Source organism: Panthera uncia (genome assembly GCF_023721935.1).
Source record: "Panthera uncia isolate 11264 chromosome B2 unlocalized genomic scaffold, Puncia_PCG_1.0 HiC_scaffold_24, whole genome shotgun sequence".
In the NCBI taxonomy this organism is placed as follows: Eukaryota; Metazoa; Chordata; class Mammalia; order Carnivora; family Felidae; genus Panthera; species Panthera uncia.
The window spans coordinates 74,516,371-74,533,741 of NW_026057580.1; the positions used below are offsets into that span (position 1 = coordinate 74,516,371).

The window sequence follows — 17,371 nt, forward strand, 5'->3', positions numbered from 1 at the left end:
TCCTTATTCTGACTACTGACATATCTGGATTCATTTTGACCATGTTATTTTGTTCTGTTTCCCCTTTTTTTTCTTTCCCCTTTTCTCTTTTCTCCCCCCTTTTTACCTTTTGATTAATTTCATTCATCTATTTTTTTTAAAAATCTCTACCTGTTTGAGAGTTCGTATTTTCCTGTTACCCTAGGAATCTTAACATATATATTTAACTTAACAAAAATCTAAATAGTTTTGCATTCCTCTCAATCAATGCAAGAACCCTACTCCTCTACAATTTATAAGGTAGTTTTTTTTTTCTGAGCCATAAGTTAGATATTTTTAGGATATAGCGTCAATTTTTACTTTAAGTATTTTTACTTTTTTTTCTTTTTCATCCATTCCTTCTCAAAGCTTAGACCCTCCACTGGAGACTGCTTTCCACATTCTTGTCCTTCGGACATAGCCTCTTAGCTCACTTATTCATTTTCTGATATGGCCAGATATCCCAGGATCATCTTATATGTTTCCTGTACCACATCTGGGATCAGCCATTTCCCTAAGGAGGCCTCGTTTCTGTTAGTATGAAATGATATTTGGAAATCAAGATCTGTGTGCTAGGAGCATACAACTACTTGGTTGCCCATTGCTAACTAGGCCTTTTCAATGTACAGAGCTAGGAAAAAATGTATTTTTTAATTACTTATGCTTAATCAATGTATATGAAGTTTTCTTACCAATATCAATATTATTGTTAATAATATGCTAACTGAAAACAGGGGTTTGGTTTTTGGGTGAAGGAGGAGACTTCTTTTTAAAGGTCAAATATATCCCACTAGAGATTTTTAAAAAACACTTGAAATATTTACTCTCCATGTGCCAACTTGATACACAAGTTTATTCATTTGATTTTGCTTTTAAAAGTTGATTGCCTTTTTTAAAGAATGTAATGTTTTTATCATTATGTGAGACATCCATACTGTCTAAAGTAAAATATATAAAACAAGATATATTCAGAAAAGTTTAGCTTCTATCATTGTCCTCTCCAACATATTTCCTTCCTTGTCCTATAAGTCACATTAAAAATATTTTTTTCAGTTTACCTTTCCATTTTTTTAATGTTTATTTATTTTGAGAGAGAGAAAGGGAGAAAGTGCATGCAGTGGGAGAGGGGCAGAGAGAGGAGGAGAGAAAGACTCCCAAACAGGCTTCACGCTATCAGCACAGACCCTGACGTGGGGCTTGATCCCACAACCATGAGATCATGACCTGAGCTGAAATCAAGAGTTGGATGCTTAACTGACTGAGCTACCCAGGCACCCCAATCCTTCCATCTTTTAATGTAAAAATACATTTACATATTTCCTCCCTTTATTAAACAATAGCATAGCACACATGCTTTTCTCTAATGCACTTTTTTTCACTCAAGTATATTCTGTAGCTCATGACATAGCAGAATACAGAGCTCTTCATGCTCTACTGTACCAGCATAGTACTCCATTGTGTGGACATACCATTATTTGTTCAATTAACCCCTTAGACATTTAAATTGTTTTCAGTCTTTGGCACTGTAAAGAGTGTGGCAATGAATAACAGTGTAAATTTCTAGTTCAATAAATATATATGCAATGTTGCTAGATATTGTCGTATTTCCCTTGTGAGGACTTCCTCTCTCACTACCTTGGAAACATAGGATGTTGTTCAAGTCACTTTTCTTAAAAGCAGCTTTATTGTGGTATAATTTCTCTACCGTAAAATTCACCCATTTAAGTGTAACGTTGCGTTTTCATAAATTTACACAGTTGTGCATTACTACAATCGGTTTTAGAACACTTTTATCACCTCAAAATCTTCTGTTGTGTGCTATTTTAGCCAAATATTTGGTATGGGTTTATTGGTGGGTGGGCATAACACAGATGGCCTAAATTCTGACCCCAAATACATATGATAAACTTTTGGTTAGGTTTTTTTTTTTTTTAAGTTTTATTTATTTTGAGAGGGGCAAAGACGGCACATGTGGGGGAGGTGCAGAGAGAGAGATAGAGAGATTGAGAGAGAGAGAGAGAGAGAGAGAGAGATTCCCAAGCAGGCTCCATGCTGCCAGCACAGAGCCCAATTCAGGGTCTGAACTCACGAAATGGAGAGATCATGACTTGAGCCAAAATCAAGAGTTGGACACTTAACTGCCTGAGCCACCCAGGTGCCCCTTGGTCAGATATTCTTTAAGGACTTTTTTTCCTACTTTTCATTTAGATCTAAAGATAATACATAAGTTTCTCTCCTGTCTCTCATTTTCTCTTCTCCTCTCTTGGAGGCACTGTGATAGTTGGTTTTATGTGTCAATTTGAGTAGGTTAAAGTATCTAATTATCTAATTAAACACTCATCTAAATGTTGCCGCGAAGGTATTCTGGAGAGGGGGTTAACATCTATAGCCAGTTGACTTTAAGTAAAGAAGATATCTTCAGTAGTCTGACTGGGCCTCATCCAATCAGTTGAAAGAACCGCAGAGCATAACTGAAGTCTCCTGAGGAAGAAAAAACTACTTTTGGACTGTAGCCTCAGTTCCTGCCAGAGAGCTCCCAGCCTGTTGGTCTGCTCTACAAATTTCTGCTTTGCTAGTGCCACAAACCTGTAAGCCAATCCTTTAAATAAATCTCTCTCTCTCCCTCTGTGTGTGTGTGTATGTATGTATGTAGGTACGTACACACACACACACACACACACACACACAGACATAATATGCAGTAAATGAAATTATACTGTTTCAACTATCTAAGTTTATGACTAAAAATTATAGATTCCAAATGAAAATTATGTGAGGAGATATATAATTTTAAAGTTGTTTTAGAGCTTACTCAAACAACTTTGAAGGCCATTGATTGACACGCAATTTTCTTCTTTAATGTCTTTGTCTCTTTAACTTACTTATACAATTACTGTTTTGGTATTTTTGTCATTTTAGAATAGATTTTGAAATTAATAGTTCTTAGTTTATAAAACTTTTCAAACTTATTTTATCTAATTGCGGGGAATAATGTGAAAAGATTAACCAGAGGTATTATCCAATTACCAAATAGAGTGGAACTTTGGTTGAAAATTCGCTTAGATTTCCAAAGAACCCTTAGTGAGCAACATACACAGAGTGCTCAGTTTAGGCTTATCTATGATGGCCAAAGACTGGACCAAATATCCAGATAAACTATGGCATATTCATACAATGGAAAACTATAACAAAATGAAAATGAATAAACTCATGGTACACAAAATTTTTGGATTGATCTCACAACATAATGTTCAATATCAGGATCCACCTTCACAAGTGCATATTGTGTAATTCTACTTATATAAAGTTCAAAACCAAGCAAAACTAATCTATGGTGATAAAACTCACAACAATGGTTACCTTGGGAGGGTAATGACTGACAGGGGGGCAGAAAGGAGGTTTCTGGGGTACTACTTGTGTTCTGCATCCTGACCTGGGCAGTGATTATGCAGGTGTGTCCATTATGTAAATATATATCAGACTGTATACACTTTTGTGCACTTTTCTGAATATAGTTATACTTCAATACAAATTTTCCTAAAGAGTAAAAATAAAAAAGACTTTGTGCTTCTTTGCACCAAATAAAACCATGGCAATTATCTTCTTAAATATTCTGTTTTATCTATCTTTTATTGTTTTTGATAATAGCAATGATATTCTGATTAACACTTTGTTACTTCGAGTTTCATTTAGCCTTAGCCTGTTCAGCCAATGCAGCTTCTTTACGCCACTTAGCTTTCTTTGCCAGATTCCAACTTGTTAAGGACTCGTGTCGTTCTGCAGCCTAAAAAATACACAACAACAAGAAAAAATAAATAAATAAGTAAATAAATAACAAAGCAATGTGACTCTCTGGAAGAATTTGTGTTTTAGATAGACATACACAGGAGATACTACTCTGTGAAAAGGAGAAGAGTGACTTAAAATGTCTGTCACAAATAGTATCCAAGAAAAATGATCCTCCGGTATAGAAAAAAAAAATTATTTAAGTTGCTGGACTTCTACTCAACAGGACAGCTGATGTCAGAAATCTGCCCTGACCCTCTCTTGGCACACAAAGACATATTTTGGGGCAAAAAATAACAAAAATACTTTCAAATGCTTACACTCAAAAATCAATAAAGGTAAATCCTCAGGTACCAGGAATGGAAAAAACTAAAAAGGCATGAACTGGTGGGAAATAAGAAGGATTGAAGCCAGGATGGGAAGGAATGGTTTCAGGAAGGGGACATTAGGGAAAAATATTGGTTTTAACAACTGTGAGCTGGAAGTTTAATCTCTACACCAACAGGTGAGTCTAGAGTTTGGATCTGGAGTTGGAAGTATCAGGTACACCAATGAAGTGACTAAAATTCCTCTCACTAGCCCAAGGAACTAGCAAGGAAACTAAGCATTTATCTGGGGCAGCGGCGGAGGGGGGGGGGGCGGCGGGGATCATCTGTGAAAAGAAAAGCTGATCAGCATCATAATTAGGAGGCAAGAACTCTAGCTAGAAAATGGATCTGAGAAAATAATCTAAGTGCAGTACAGAGACACAGATAACAAAAAAGTAAAAAAGACGGTTAAGAGACTTGGAAAATAGAATTAGAAGTTCCAACACACATTCATGATAGGTAGAGAGAATAGACAGAATGGGTGAAGGGTCCGTATTTGAAGTTATAACAGCTTAGACTTTTTCAGAATTGAGGCCAGCTATAGGTCCTCAGCCTGAAGAGCACACGAAGTCCTTAGCAGAATAATAAAAAAAAATAATAGATATTGATGAATGCCTAATTTGCACCTTACATTCAATATACCCAAAGTACAGGACTTGGTGTATTTTGCCTCTTGTGCCTACCAGTTCTTTCCCCAGCCATCACCGATCTCCAGCGGCACCATCCACCTAGTTGCTTAAGTCAAAAACCCAGGCTTTTTGACTTCTTTCTTCCCTTTCTTGTCTTTTCCCATATCAAATTTACCACAAAGTTCTATCCTTCCTATTCCCACAAATATTATTTCAAATTGCTAACCTTTTCTTCACCTCCAACTATCACAATCTCATTTAAGATATATGCATTATTTAATCAGATCAGGGTGATATCAGGATAGATGGTGAGGAGTGGTCCAATGGCAGGTATATTTTATTTTTAATTTTTTTAATGTTTATTTTTGAGAGAGAAAGAGACGGCATGAGCTGAAGAGGGGCAGAGAGAGAGGGAGACACAGACTCCAAAGCAGGCTCCAGTCTCTGAGCTATCAGCACACAGCCCGATGCAGAGCTGGAACTCATGAACCATGAGATCATGACCTGAGCTGAAGCTGGACGCTTAACCAACTGAGCGCCCCCGGTAGCTATATTTTAAAGTGGAGTCAACAAGATTGCTGATGTATAATGGCTTATTCATGAACAGCTAGAAAGATGACAAAATAGTGAGCACCTGGGCAAGGCCATTTTGGAGGGGGTGGTCACAGAAGGTCTCTGATGAAAATGAGAATAAGCTAGCTATGGCAAGGCCAGGGTAAGGAAGGAAAGCCTAGTGAAGAGAAAGGGCTTGGTATATTAAAAAAATAGAAACGAACTACTGTAGATGGGGCATAACAAAGAGAAGACGTTATGAAACAAGGAGGGTCCAGACAGTATCAGCCTCCAGTCTGTCATTAAGGAGCTAGAGAATCATCAACTTGGTGGACATTTTATCTACAGTAGGTTATAAAGAAGAGATGACCAAATTTCTTCATTTCCGTGTTTGAATACTTAAGAAATATTTAAGAAATTTGCCACTTGATGAGAATAATTTCAAAGCACAAGTTCTCTGCCAAGCTAATAGAAATGAAAGGATATGTATATAACATCAGTAAGCTAACAGTCTTCAGGCCCTATGTGAATTACTGGGCTCACATACTCTCAAAAACCTGAAAAGTAATGATAGGCAGAATCACAGGAATAGGCACAATGGTAATTGGCTACACACTCCCAGAGAGTGAAGAAGTATAGATCCAAGCAAACTCTTCCGTGTGACGAAGTTGTCAAAATCTAGTTCCAACTCTGGCGGCACTATTAGAACATGGTTCATGATCAAAGAAGTTGCAGTCATGCTCTAGTGCATTCAGTTGCAAATGCCCAGTGAAGAGCGATTCTGATAAACTGGAGTGTGTTCAGAGAGCTCAAAATAGAGAAATTAAGACTGGAGAAGAGAAGACTCATGGGGATGTGTTAGTTGTCTCCCAGTATTGGGGGGCTGCTCTTCATGGTAAAAAGTGCTCAGCAGATGGATTTGGGGAAGCAAGAAACAAAATTAGAGAGCAGTCAGCTCTTAATTTCTCTCTAGAAACCACATACTGAAGACGGCAAAGAGAGGGCTCACATACAGGATACTGACAAGCCGGCCTTGAACACTTCCAACGTTTGCATTTCCATTTCAAGATTTTATGCGATAACTATGATTGAGTTCATGACTTAAGGAATGATCTAGTCTGGAAACTTTCATGCAGCAAACTTCTTGTGCAGATTTTAACCAGGCTATTAACTGTCCTGTTTTTGTTTTCATCTTTTAATTGGAAATGAGCTCTTGTTCCTCCTACCCATGTATTTTGCATTTGTGGACTCAAAAAATTTGTTTCCTGTAGAATAGATATATATGGGCAGCTCAAGGTGTCTAAGATGCAATCGTGCTTACATTAAAAGCACAGCAATAATCCCCAAACTGACAACAAAGCTCATAATATTGCTTAAAATTCACTAGTCCAGCTTTATTTTAAAGAGATACTTACCCTTTTGGCTGATGCTATCACTGCAAAACAGGCGATAATTGTGAGTCCAATCATTATGTAACAAGCTTTCACCCGAGCTTTGTTTCTTGCAGCATCTATCATTTCTGGCCTAAACCAAGATGTGCATTCTGTTAATCATATTGAAATAATATTATTTTCTGACTGACATGATAGACGATCATTTGTTATGTAAATGTTCCAAAGATGTCTCTGAATGCAAACTGCAGATGTGGAAGACATCCAAATGCTAGCCCATTATGTTACCAATTTCAAATTAACAGGTATATTTCCATCTTAATTAATGTTAGTCACCATGAAACCACAGTGTAGTATATTTAGTTTCTTTTCTTTTATAATGTTTTTTTTAACGTTTATTTTTATTTATTTGGAGGGAAAGATAGAGAGTGAGCAGGGAAGGGCAGAGAGAGAGAGGGAGACAGAATCCCAAGTAGGCTCCACATTGTCAGTGCAGAGCCCGATGTAGGGCTCTAACCCATGAACCATGAGATCATGACCTGAGCCAAAATCAAGAGTCAGATGCTGAACTGACTGATCCACCCACTCTCCCCAGTGTATTTAGTTTCTAATTGCTCAAAATATAACTACTAGAGATTATGGCCTGACTTCCTTTTTTTTTTTTTTTTCCACAGATCAGGGTAAAGGTAAGAATTTAACCTTATACATGTCTCGAATGACTTGTGTTCATTCGGCCCCTCTGTTATTAAGCGGGCTTCACTTTTAATTTTAAACAGGTGTTTTTTAAAACTCATTTTCATCATTTTGCTTCCTCTCTAGCCTCCAGATGTCATCTTGCTCCCTCCCATCCTATCCTGATTAAAGAGACTATTACACATTTTGTGAAGATGATTATTAAAGGAAAGGTGTTTCCTTCGTGGCTTTTGCATGAAGTTTTCAAAAGAAGTGATCAAAATTACAAAGATTTGTTGAAGAAAAAGATAAACCATCTTCTTTTTCCTATTATTATTCTGAAATTTTAAATACTTACTTGAATATTAGGTCGTCTTATTAATAAAGTTATAGGCAAGTTGTTTAAGATTTTAGCAGTGCTATTTAACAAAGCAGTGTTATGAAAGTAATCATGCCTGTGGGCTTTTTATACTGAAATAAACTTTAACAATTTGGAATAATATGAAGTGGAAGTTTACAGATATACATAATTAAAGAATAATTCTTGAGAATGTGTTCAGCAGTATTCTTTATTATCTAATGTCAAGTTTAAATAGAATGTAGTTGCACTGAAAACAAAATTTAGAAAGACAGGTCGCAATTTCGCTTACAAATGAAATTTTTTTTTTTAACTTTTCTACCATTTTAAAGAGCACAGAAAACCAATATCTAACTCTTTTCCTTAGATTTTTGACAGATTAATGTACGTTTTAAGATGCTAGTTGTAAACAGGTGAACATATGAAAACATTATTAGATTATATTTGTTGCTGACTTTTGTTCCAGATGGAACCTAAAAGATATGATCTTTTTTACCCATCCATCTGGCTTTGATCTGCTATACCAAATTAGTTTAGCTCTGAAAAAAGAAGAAAAACACAGTTATTAAATATCATTAGGGTATGGTATGACGATTATAGTTCACTAATTAGTTATATGCCCATTAAGAGCATGCACAGTGAAAGCTGTTTACATTGTAAGTCTAACAGTTTAGGAGGCACAGCCCTCCTAAAACAGCAGTGCCTTGAAATATATATATATATATATATATATATATATATATATATTTATATATAAAAAACAGCAAAATGAAAAATATTCAAGTATTTTCATGTTTCTGACCCAAAACTACAATTCCTTTCTTAGGCATCTTATTCAAAGTTAAATTTTCCTGTTTATAACAAGTATTTTGACTATGATCCTGGGGCAATTAAATTATTTCTGTAAAATGGGTCTCTTCACACGTAGAGCTATATTAATGCAATACTGGGTCTACTGTGTTTTGACAAGTATTAGTTTACACTACTGCAAGTTCTTTACATTTTTTTTTCTTTTTTAGTTACCAGTTTATTTGTTTCTATTTACTACTGAAGTATTGATTGCTCTGTTGTAGCACTAAAACCCAAAATTCCAAAAAATCAAGCATGGTGTTTTAGCTTCTCTGAGGATAATTTCGGCTTTGGGCTAAGTCTATAGTTTGGAGTCTATAGATTTCAAGGAAAACAATATTTTTTTATAATATTAAGAAATGTCTCGGGGCGCCTGGGTGGCGCAGTCGGCTAAGCGTCCGACTTCAGCCAGGTCACGATCTCGCGGTCCGTGAGTTCGAGCCCCGCGTCAGGCTCTGGGCTGATGGCTCGGAGCCTGGGGCCTGTTTCCGATTCTGTGTCTCCCTCTCTCTCTGCCCCTCCCCCGTTCATGCTCTGTCTCTCTCTGTCCCAAAAATAAATAAAAAACGTTGAAAAAAAAAAAAAAAAAAGAAATGTCTCTGTGGTTGAATAAATGCTAAATACAGTTTTCAGATTCTGCGTTATTTTCAAATTCCATGTCTATTCCTCATTGAATAATTTGATCCAAGAAAGGGACAAAAATGTTTGAGAATTCATTACTGACTGAACACTTGGCATCACGTTTTTTTTCCCCATTTATTTGAGATGCTTTTGATAACTAGTAAATAAAAAGTAATAAAAGTGTAGACAAGTACAGCTGAAACTTACGTAACATGTGTTAACTATACTTCAATTAACAAAATGTAAATTTAAATTTAAAAAAGTGTAGTCGATATGAGCAGAACAAGATATAGGCCCAGTTTCCATTTTCCATTCTAATAGGCATTGCTTACATTATATAAACATAATATACAGGACATCTGAAATCCTTATTTGATATTACAGTTCTAGTCTCCCCATTAAAAAAAAAAAGATCAGCTTAAAAGGTAATAGATTGATTTTATCCTTCCTTCCTCCCCTTTTTTATCCACTCCCTTGTGAAAACGCTGGAAGGTAACTTGGGCTTGCATGCACTGAAACTGTAGAAAGACAGTTTTTACAGGTTAACTTTACCCTTGGGGTGAAACTGTCAGCTTGAGTTTTATCATTTAAGCGAACCACTATCTTGGGTTTGGGATGGTGAAGAGGCCAGCGATGCTGGTGTCCCAGAGTCCTAGCCCGAGTAAACCCGGCGCTCAGTGGGCTGCAGAGCCCCGTATAGCAGGTGTCTCCCGCCCCAAGATAGGAGATCCTATAGATGGGGCTTCCTCCCAGAGACTCTCCAGTCCTCCCGGGAGCCATGATCCTTCCTTGGGTGGAGCAGGGATCTGCTCCGCCGGCAGAATTTCTCTCCCTCTATGGGGACCCCTCAGGAACCCGGGGACGCACTGGCGGACCATGTCTTCCGTGTGGCCTAAGTGCTTCGCTGCCTTGCGACTAGGAGCTCGCTGGGAGCGGGTATCTGGGCGACGCTGCGAGTGCCCACTGAACTTCTGGGTTTTCACTCAACTTCAGCAATCTCCCTGTAAGCTTATGTGCCCACTGTCCAGTCAAGGAACTTGACATTTAACCTCACTACGGGGAGGCTGGGGAGGCACATTCCTTAAGGGGGTAGATGTTGTGGACCACCGCGGCCTCCTCCGCTCCCAGGAGAGCCCAGGTCCGGAGGTGGATGGACCCCGCACCCCTTACAGGCGCAAGACACCAGGCGGCGCGGCACAGGCCACACTTACGGGATCCGAGGCGGGATGTCCTCCATCGTTTTGAAACGTCCGGTCCACAGCAGGATTTTCTTGTCGAATTGCGAAGGCTTGTATTCGGCGGGGACCCGGTGCACCTTCCCTGCTGCGAAAGCGACAGGGGTGGACGGAGGGACCGACAGACCGACGGCACAGTGGCTCAGTGCGCACCCACGCCTCCACCTCCCTCCCTCACCCCAGCCCCGGCTCCACGCCGGCCGCTCCGCATCCCCTCCCTCCCAGGTCGTTCCCAGTCAGGACTCCCCCCGGACCTTGGGGCCCAGAGCCGCTGGGGGCACGGCTGCTACAGTAGCGGGGCAGACCCCGAGGCCGCGGAGGCGCGAGGGCCCGCCACGCGGCTTCTCCGTGCGCTCCCGGGGCGCAGCGGAAGATGCGCCCCAGACCGAGGCGCAGGGAGCCCCCGACAGCCGCGAGCATGCTGCGCCCCTTCCCGCGCTCCCAGCCGCCGGCGGAGAACTGCTCAGCTCCCCGGCCCGGCCCGCCCCGCCCCGCGGCGCTCCCAGGGGAGACCCCGGAGCGCAGCTGCAGCCTCTGGCACGCGCACACCCGCTCCCGGTCTCCGCCCCCCGGCCGGCGACCTCGGACCGGGGTGCCACGGCCCTGGGGGGCCGATTCCCTCCCGGACGGGGCCCCGGGGGAGGCGTGCCTCTGCTGGAAAACTCTCGAAGCAGGTTCACCACCTTCTGAGACTGCTGCCTGCAGCTCGTTTTAAAGGCATTTCTTCGTACCGAGTAGAAACGCGTTGCCATCAGGCTTTCACCCTTTGGTTCCACTGGTTGGCGCCAAGACAATCGATCTAAACCCTCTCCTCCAGGAAGAACCAACAGTCCTTCAAGGGCAGGACACGCCAGATGGTTTCCAAGTAAGTGTGAGGACGTTCAACACACTTCTGAATTCCGTGAAGAGAGATTTTGAAGATGGCTCTTCACCCCACACTCCACTCCCAGACTTTTCCTCTTTTCTACGTGGAACAGCCTCAGTTACTAGAATTTATTTTTCTCTATCCATTTCTTCCTAAGACCACAGACTCTCCAAATGTTCTTCAAAATGAGCCTTTCTTCTACCCTCCACCATCTTCCCTCTGCAAAAAGGGGGGAGAATCTGCTGTTCTCTGGCATCTGACGGGAAACAGGGACTCAGAAAAAGGGCTTTTAGGAAAGCTGTCTACGCTGAAGGAATTTACTTATTCCGTTTACTCATCTTCCAGGGGCAACAGACCCCAGCCAGGGGAGAGTGATCTTCAGGACCCAGCACCAGGCCCAGCTCACCCTCATCCTGGTTCCACAGACAGACACTTTTAGTTGCATCTCCAGATCTTTCTTTTCTTCCTAACCAGACTGTCAGGCTCTTGCAGACAAGATCTCTGCAACTCCATGTGTCTTTCACTTAACAAACAATGTTTAACAAAAGATTCCTACCTCTGTACAGAAGTATGCATTTAAAGGGGTGGGCTTTGCCTTCATACAAAGGTTGAAACCCCTGCTTTAAGACGAAAGAGTTGCACAATCATGAGCAAATCATTTATGTCATCAGTCTTGGTCTCCTTTGTAAACGAATTCCTACTCCTCAAGTTCATTCATGCAATGACTAAAAAAAAAAACCTACCAAATCCCAGCTACTTCTCAGAGCTGGGGATAGAGCACTGAACAATGTCAAGTGAGGATTAGTAGATAAAGAAACACATAGCAGGGTGGGGGGAAAAAAAGTAAGCAGGGGTGGAGTGGGAGCTATTTGGAAAGGGTGGCTAGGGATCATACCCTTCTAATTGTACCTGGCATATAACAACATTTCAAAAGATGTTGTCATTTCTTCCCCATTCACAACTTTTGTCTCACCAGTCCCACAACACAAGGACATTTTAATTTGTGAAATCTCATGTAGGGAATTGTAGGAGACTATGATGTCCTAAAAGGTAAGGATTTTATTTTATTCATCACTGTATCCCTAGGATGTAGCTGAAAAATTGACACTTGGTAGATGCTTAATAAATATTTGTTAAATGAATAAATGAATGCAAGTCTTCAATAATAAAATAGACTGGGCTAGTTAAGAAAAGACTAAAGCACTTGAGAATGTGCTACACAATGAACTGAATGAATTCCTGCTTGACAAAGTATGTTGTCATAGATAATATTTGATTGTTTCAGGAATATACTACTTGAAAATTCTCCCATTATTCAAATGTATTATTTTTCCTTTTAAGATTTTATTTTTCTTTGTGTTTCAGAGAAGAAATATCCATAGAGCTAGAGAAAAACATTTCTGGGAAACAACAGTTCATTAACAGTTCATTGAAGAGTACTAAACTAGCCAAGTAAGTTTATTTCCCTGGAAAGAACCAAATGTCAAGCATATACACATGATTTTCTATGTCAAGCTTCTCTAGAATCGCAGAGTGACAGAGCAAGAGAATAAGAGGTTCTTTCATGAGAAAAAGAACAATTTGCATTCTATTCCCTATTCCTTATGGGATTAAAATATCAGTATTTGGCAGTGGTCATAAAATATAGCTGCATGAGATGTTTTCTTTAGTTCTCGAGTTGGATCAAATTACAAAACAAAAAACAAAAAACAAAAAACAAAACCTCAAATCAACTTCTGGTAGAAGAAAAAGCTAATCATAGCTAATTATATTCTATTCTTTTTTTCTTTTCTCTTCTTTTCTTTTCTTTCTTTTTTTTTCAACCAGGACAGTTTACATTCAACAAATATTTACTGAGTGCCTCCTATGGGCTGGGCACTGTTCTAGGATCTGAGGTGGCAGCAGGTAAGCAAATAATAATCTTTGCCCCTTACAGAATTTACTATTAATCCATGGTGGTTTTGATCTACCCATTCTCTACTATATTATTTTTCAATCTCATGATTCATCTGATTTGTATATACTATTTTTAGTTTTGTTCCTTCAAAACTGGTTAGTTTTTTTATTTAGTACGGTTTTGATTTTTGATTAGTATGGTTTGTGTTTCCATTTCTTATGATTAGTTACTTCTTAGGATATACTGTTAAAACTAGGAATGCATTTTTTTTTTTTTATTCTTTTCTGAGAGAGACAGAGCCTGAGGGAGGGAGGGGCAGAGAGGGAGAAGGAAACAAAGAATCCGAAACAGGCTCCAGGCTCCAAGCTGTCAGCACAGAGCCCAATGGGGCTCAAACTCACAAACCGTGAGATGATGACCTGAGCTGAAGTTGGATGCTTAACCAAGTGAGCCACCCAGGCACCCCAAAAGGCATTTTAAATAAAGTTATTATATAGACTAAGTGGAAAGTGTGGGTAATTTTTTTTTTTTTTTTTTTTTTTTTTTTTAGAAAGAGTGCACGCAAGCAGGGGAGGGAATCAGGGAGAGGGAGAGAGAGAATCTTAAGCAGACTCTATACCCAGCATGGAGCCCAATGCGGGGCTTGATCTAACGACTGACTGTAGGATTATGACTGGAGCTTAAATCAAGAGTTGGACATTTAACCAGCTGAGCCACCCAGGTGTCCCAAGTGTGGGTAAATTTTAAATTATTTAATTATTATTATTTGTTATTAAGGACTGTGTGTTCGCTACGGGGCTAAGGCACGAGATGTCACCATTGCTGCAGAGCTGTTCCTGAGATGCTCCCATTCTGGCTAGGGTGATAGTCCCTCGTCAGTAAATGCCTTGCTCCCAAATGAAGGGTGGGATAGGACCTTAACTAATTTGTTTTCCAATCCCCTACTAATCTTTCTGTAGGGAAAGTTCTAAAGAAACAGTTTACCTGCAGACCCAACTCACGTTAGTGCCCAGTGCTTCAGGCAACCTTATCTAAGTAGGTGGTCCAAGCGAGAGCCCAATGACCCAATAGGTATTAAACATAGGTTTAGTACACAAGCAGAAAGTCAAAATGAGATCTGAAAAACCATTAATGAGATGATCCTACATATGGATCTCCTTGTTGTTCCTTTTAATTCCCCTTTCCATTGCTGGAATTCAGTCTTTCATTCTCTCTCAACCATGCTGTCGGAATGACCTCCAAAGCATTTTCCCCACCTCTGGTCAGTTCTTTCTGTAATCTTTTCTCTGTCTAGTTTCCAGAGATAATTTTTCAAATCATGGGTGCAATGATGTAAAACTTTCATGGGACCAGTCTCGCCCCTATTCCCTCTCAGACCCTGCACTCCACATCCCTATCCACAGACTACAAAGAGGACCCTGAAAAAAATCATAACGAGGCAGGGAGGACTCTTTCAAAGTCTCCTGCTTTGATATTCTGCATGGTCTGACTTACATTCTCTGTCTTCTCATATCCCTAGACATTTAAAATGTCACTAATCACAGGTCGGTAGGACACATAGAATTATTGTGCTAATACTGATGCACAACAGCTATTGATTAACATTACAGTTTAGTTCTAGCTTGGAGAGCTGGGTCTGCACTGTGTGTGTAACCAGTGCTCATCAGGGCGTGGCTGGGTTCTGACTGGTTGAGTCACATGTTGTCCCACTGTCCTAAATATTACTCTGAGAAATACATTCAGAAGAAAGCAGGTTGGATTAACTGCTCCTGCACTGTTCAAAACCTTTTCTGTGTCCAATAATACATACCTTCTATTTGTTCTGGAAATAGCAGATCTGAAATGCATGCATACTTATTAAGTACTGTTTATGCAGACTGCCCCAGAATAGTCATTGAAGGGGCAGGTGCCATGGCCATGTCTCTCACATTCTTTGGCTAAAAGGTTATTTTTGTAGTCTACTTCAATGTCTCTTAAGACTGTTTCGTGTGTCAGAGTGTATGCAGTTGCCTAATCACTTTATAATGGGGGCAGCCTCTGGTCCCCAGTGATCAATTTCAAACTCCAAAATTCCTGGTAACAATCTTGTGTGACGAAGTTAGCATTTTACAATCCCAAGAACTGAATCTGATATACAGTTTTCACACTTTAAGCACAATGACTGTGTGATTCAAATCTGCATGCTTTGGTAGAGTTTTGCGATGACTTACTTGTGCTTTTCCAGCTCCCTGTCCCACACCATCTTTCTCATACACATATAGAAAGAAGTGGTCTTGCAAAATGAATCAGACCCCTTATAAATGTGTACTATAATACCTTTCCTAGATAGTTACAATTAAAGAAGGTTGTTCTTTCATAATGTGAATGATGCTGCCCCCAATTCCCTTAAGATAATTATCTCTTATCCTACATGCATTGTGCAGTTCTTCATCAGCTTCTCTCAGCTGCTTATTTCTCTCTTGACTTATACATTCATGTTATCTTGGAAATTGGGAACTGGAGGGCACCTGGATGGGTTCAGTTGGTTGAGCATCTGACTCTTGATTTTGGCTCAGGTTATGATCCCAGGGTCATGGAATTGAGCCCCAAATTGGGTTCCACACTCAGCATGGAACCTATTTAAGATTCTCTCTCTTTCTCTCTCTCTTTCTTTCTCTCTTTCTGTCTCCCCCTGCCCCTCTTCCCCACTTGTGTGCTCTCTTTCTGAAAAAAATAAATAAACAAATAAAAAAGAAATTGGGAACTGGCCTGTTTGAATGTTTTGTCTTTTCAGGGATAAAAAAGTCAACATATCAAAAGAATTGTTTTTTCTCTTTCAAACCTTTTTACTTGGGGTACTTACACTGACTTCTGATTTCCAGTGTGAAGTATAATAATATCTAAGCATAGCTAATTAAAAGGGCAGTGACGAACTTCTGTTGTTATTCATACTTTTCATTACACCATTATCTACAAATGGAAACAATTATTATTTATGATCATGATAATGAAGATTCACGACAGAATTTGTTGCAGATGATTAGCGCAAATGATTTAAATTATCAGAGCTCTCTAACAAGAGGTCTGGGTTGGGTTAAAGGACCAAACTCTAGGGAAGGTTTTTATGGTTGAAACTGAATAACTAACAGAATGTTAGAGGTTAAAAACCAGCTATTTTATTTGTTCATTAATTTCTTCATTCTTTCTTTCAACCAGAAAGTATAGATTAAACATCTATTCTCCTGGTTTTGGAATTTTCATTATAACGTCTGCTGCAGTGAGGATTCTTGACGTATCTCCTTGGGGGTGTGTGTGTAATAGTTTGTCTTGGGGTGTTTACCTAGAAGCAAACTTTCTGAATCTAGGAATAGTCTCATTTTGGAAACTAAATGTCTAATTTAGTGTCATGATAAATATTCTGGGCTTTATTTAAAATGAAACTGGCCTCCCTGTCTGAGCTCAGGTCTGTTTCAAGCTGGAAGGCTGCCATGAGGATGGGTGTGTGTGTGTGTGTGTGTGTGATCAGCTTCTTATCTATCACCTCTCTGCTTTACGCTTCTCTTCAACCTCTGCTTGGCCCTACCTCTCATCTCCTTTACTAGGTCCCCCAGGGCTCCCTCAGGTCTGGAAAAGAGAAGGGGCAGGAGAAGAGGAGAGGGACAAGAAAGGTCTTACTTGACAGATTTTTGTGTGTGATCTGATGTAGGCGCTCTCAGTCTCTGATGCTGTCAGCAGCTGACTCTTGCTCTTGGTCAGGGTGGTGGCACTTTTTATAGGTTCCTGAGAGATACTGTCCACAACCCTCCGCCATACCAGTGGAGTTTGAGCTTGCTCCTGGTGTACGTACATCTCTTTTCTGCTGCCAGACAAACAGCTTCAGTCACAACCTTCTGCCTTTAAATTTCTTAGTCAAGGGTCAAACTTCAGAGTATGTGTGTCGAGTTCTCCAAGAGGTTCTTCCCAAACTTCTGTCACTTGGTTTGAAGTGAGAGAGAAGAATTTGTCCTCCACCACCCTCCTACCAATCCTGGAGTGGGACTGAGGGAAATTCCAAAGCAAAATCTAGACTGGTGTTTGACTATCTGGGTATCATGGGCTTGCCAAGTTGACACATAAAATTAACTATCACGGATGTCTATTAGAACTCCAGT

General features: G+C 39.9%; 1 protein-coding gene across 1 annotated transcript; it reads right to left on the reverse strand.

Moving 5' to 3' along the window:
* Window positions 1–3,614: 3,614 nt before the first annotated feature.
* FAM162B (family with sequence similarity 162 member B) lies at window positions 3,615–17,069 on the reverse strand. The gene is made up of 6 exons (XM_049654657.1): window positions 16,896–17,069; window positions 10,734–11,178; window positions 10,456–10,567; window positions 8,271–8,313; window positions 6,769–6,877; window positions 3,615–3,802 (listed from the first exon to the last, which is right to left on the reverse strand). Exons 1-6 carry the CDS (start codon window positions 17,067–17,069, stop codon window positions 3,750–3,752), a joined length of 936 nt encoding a protein of 311 aa, XP_049510614.1. The 3' UTR covers window positions 3,615–3,749.
* Between the last annotated feature and the right edge of the window lie 302 nt (window positions 17,070–17,371).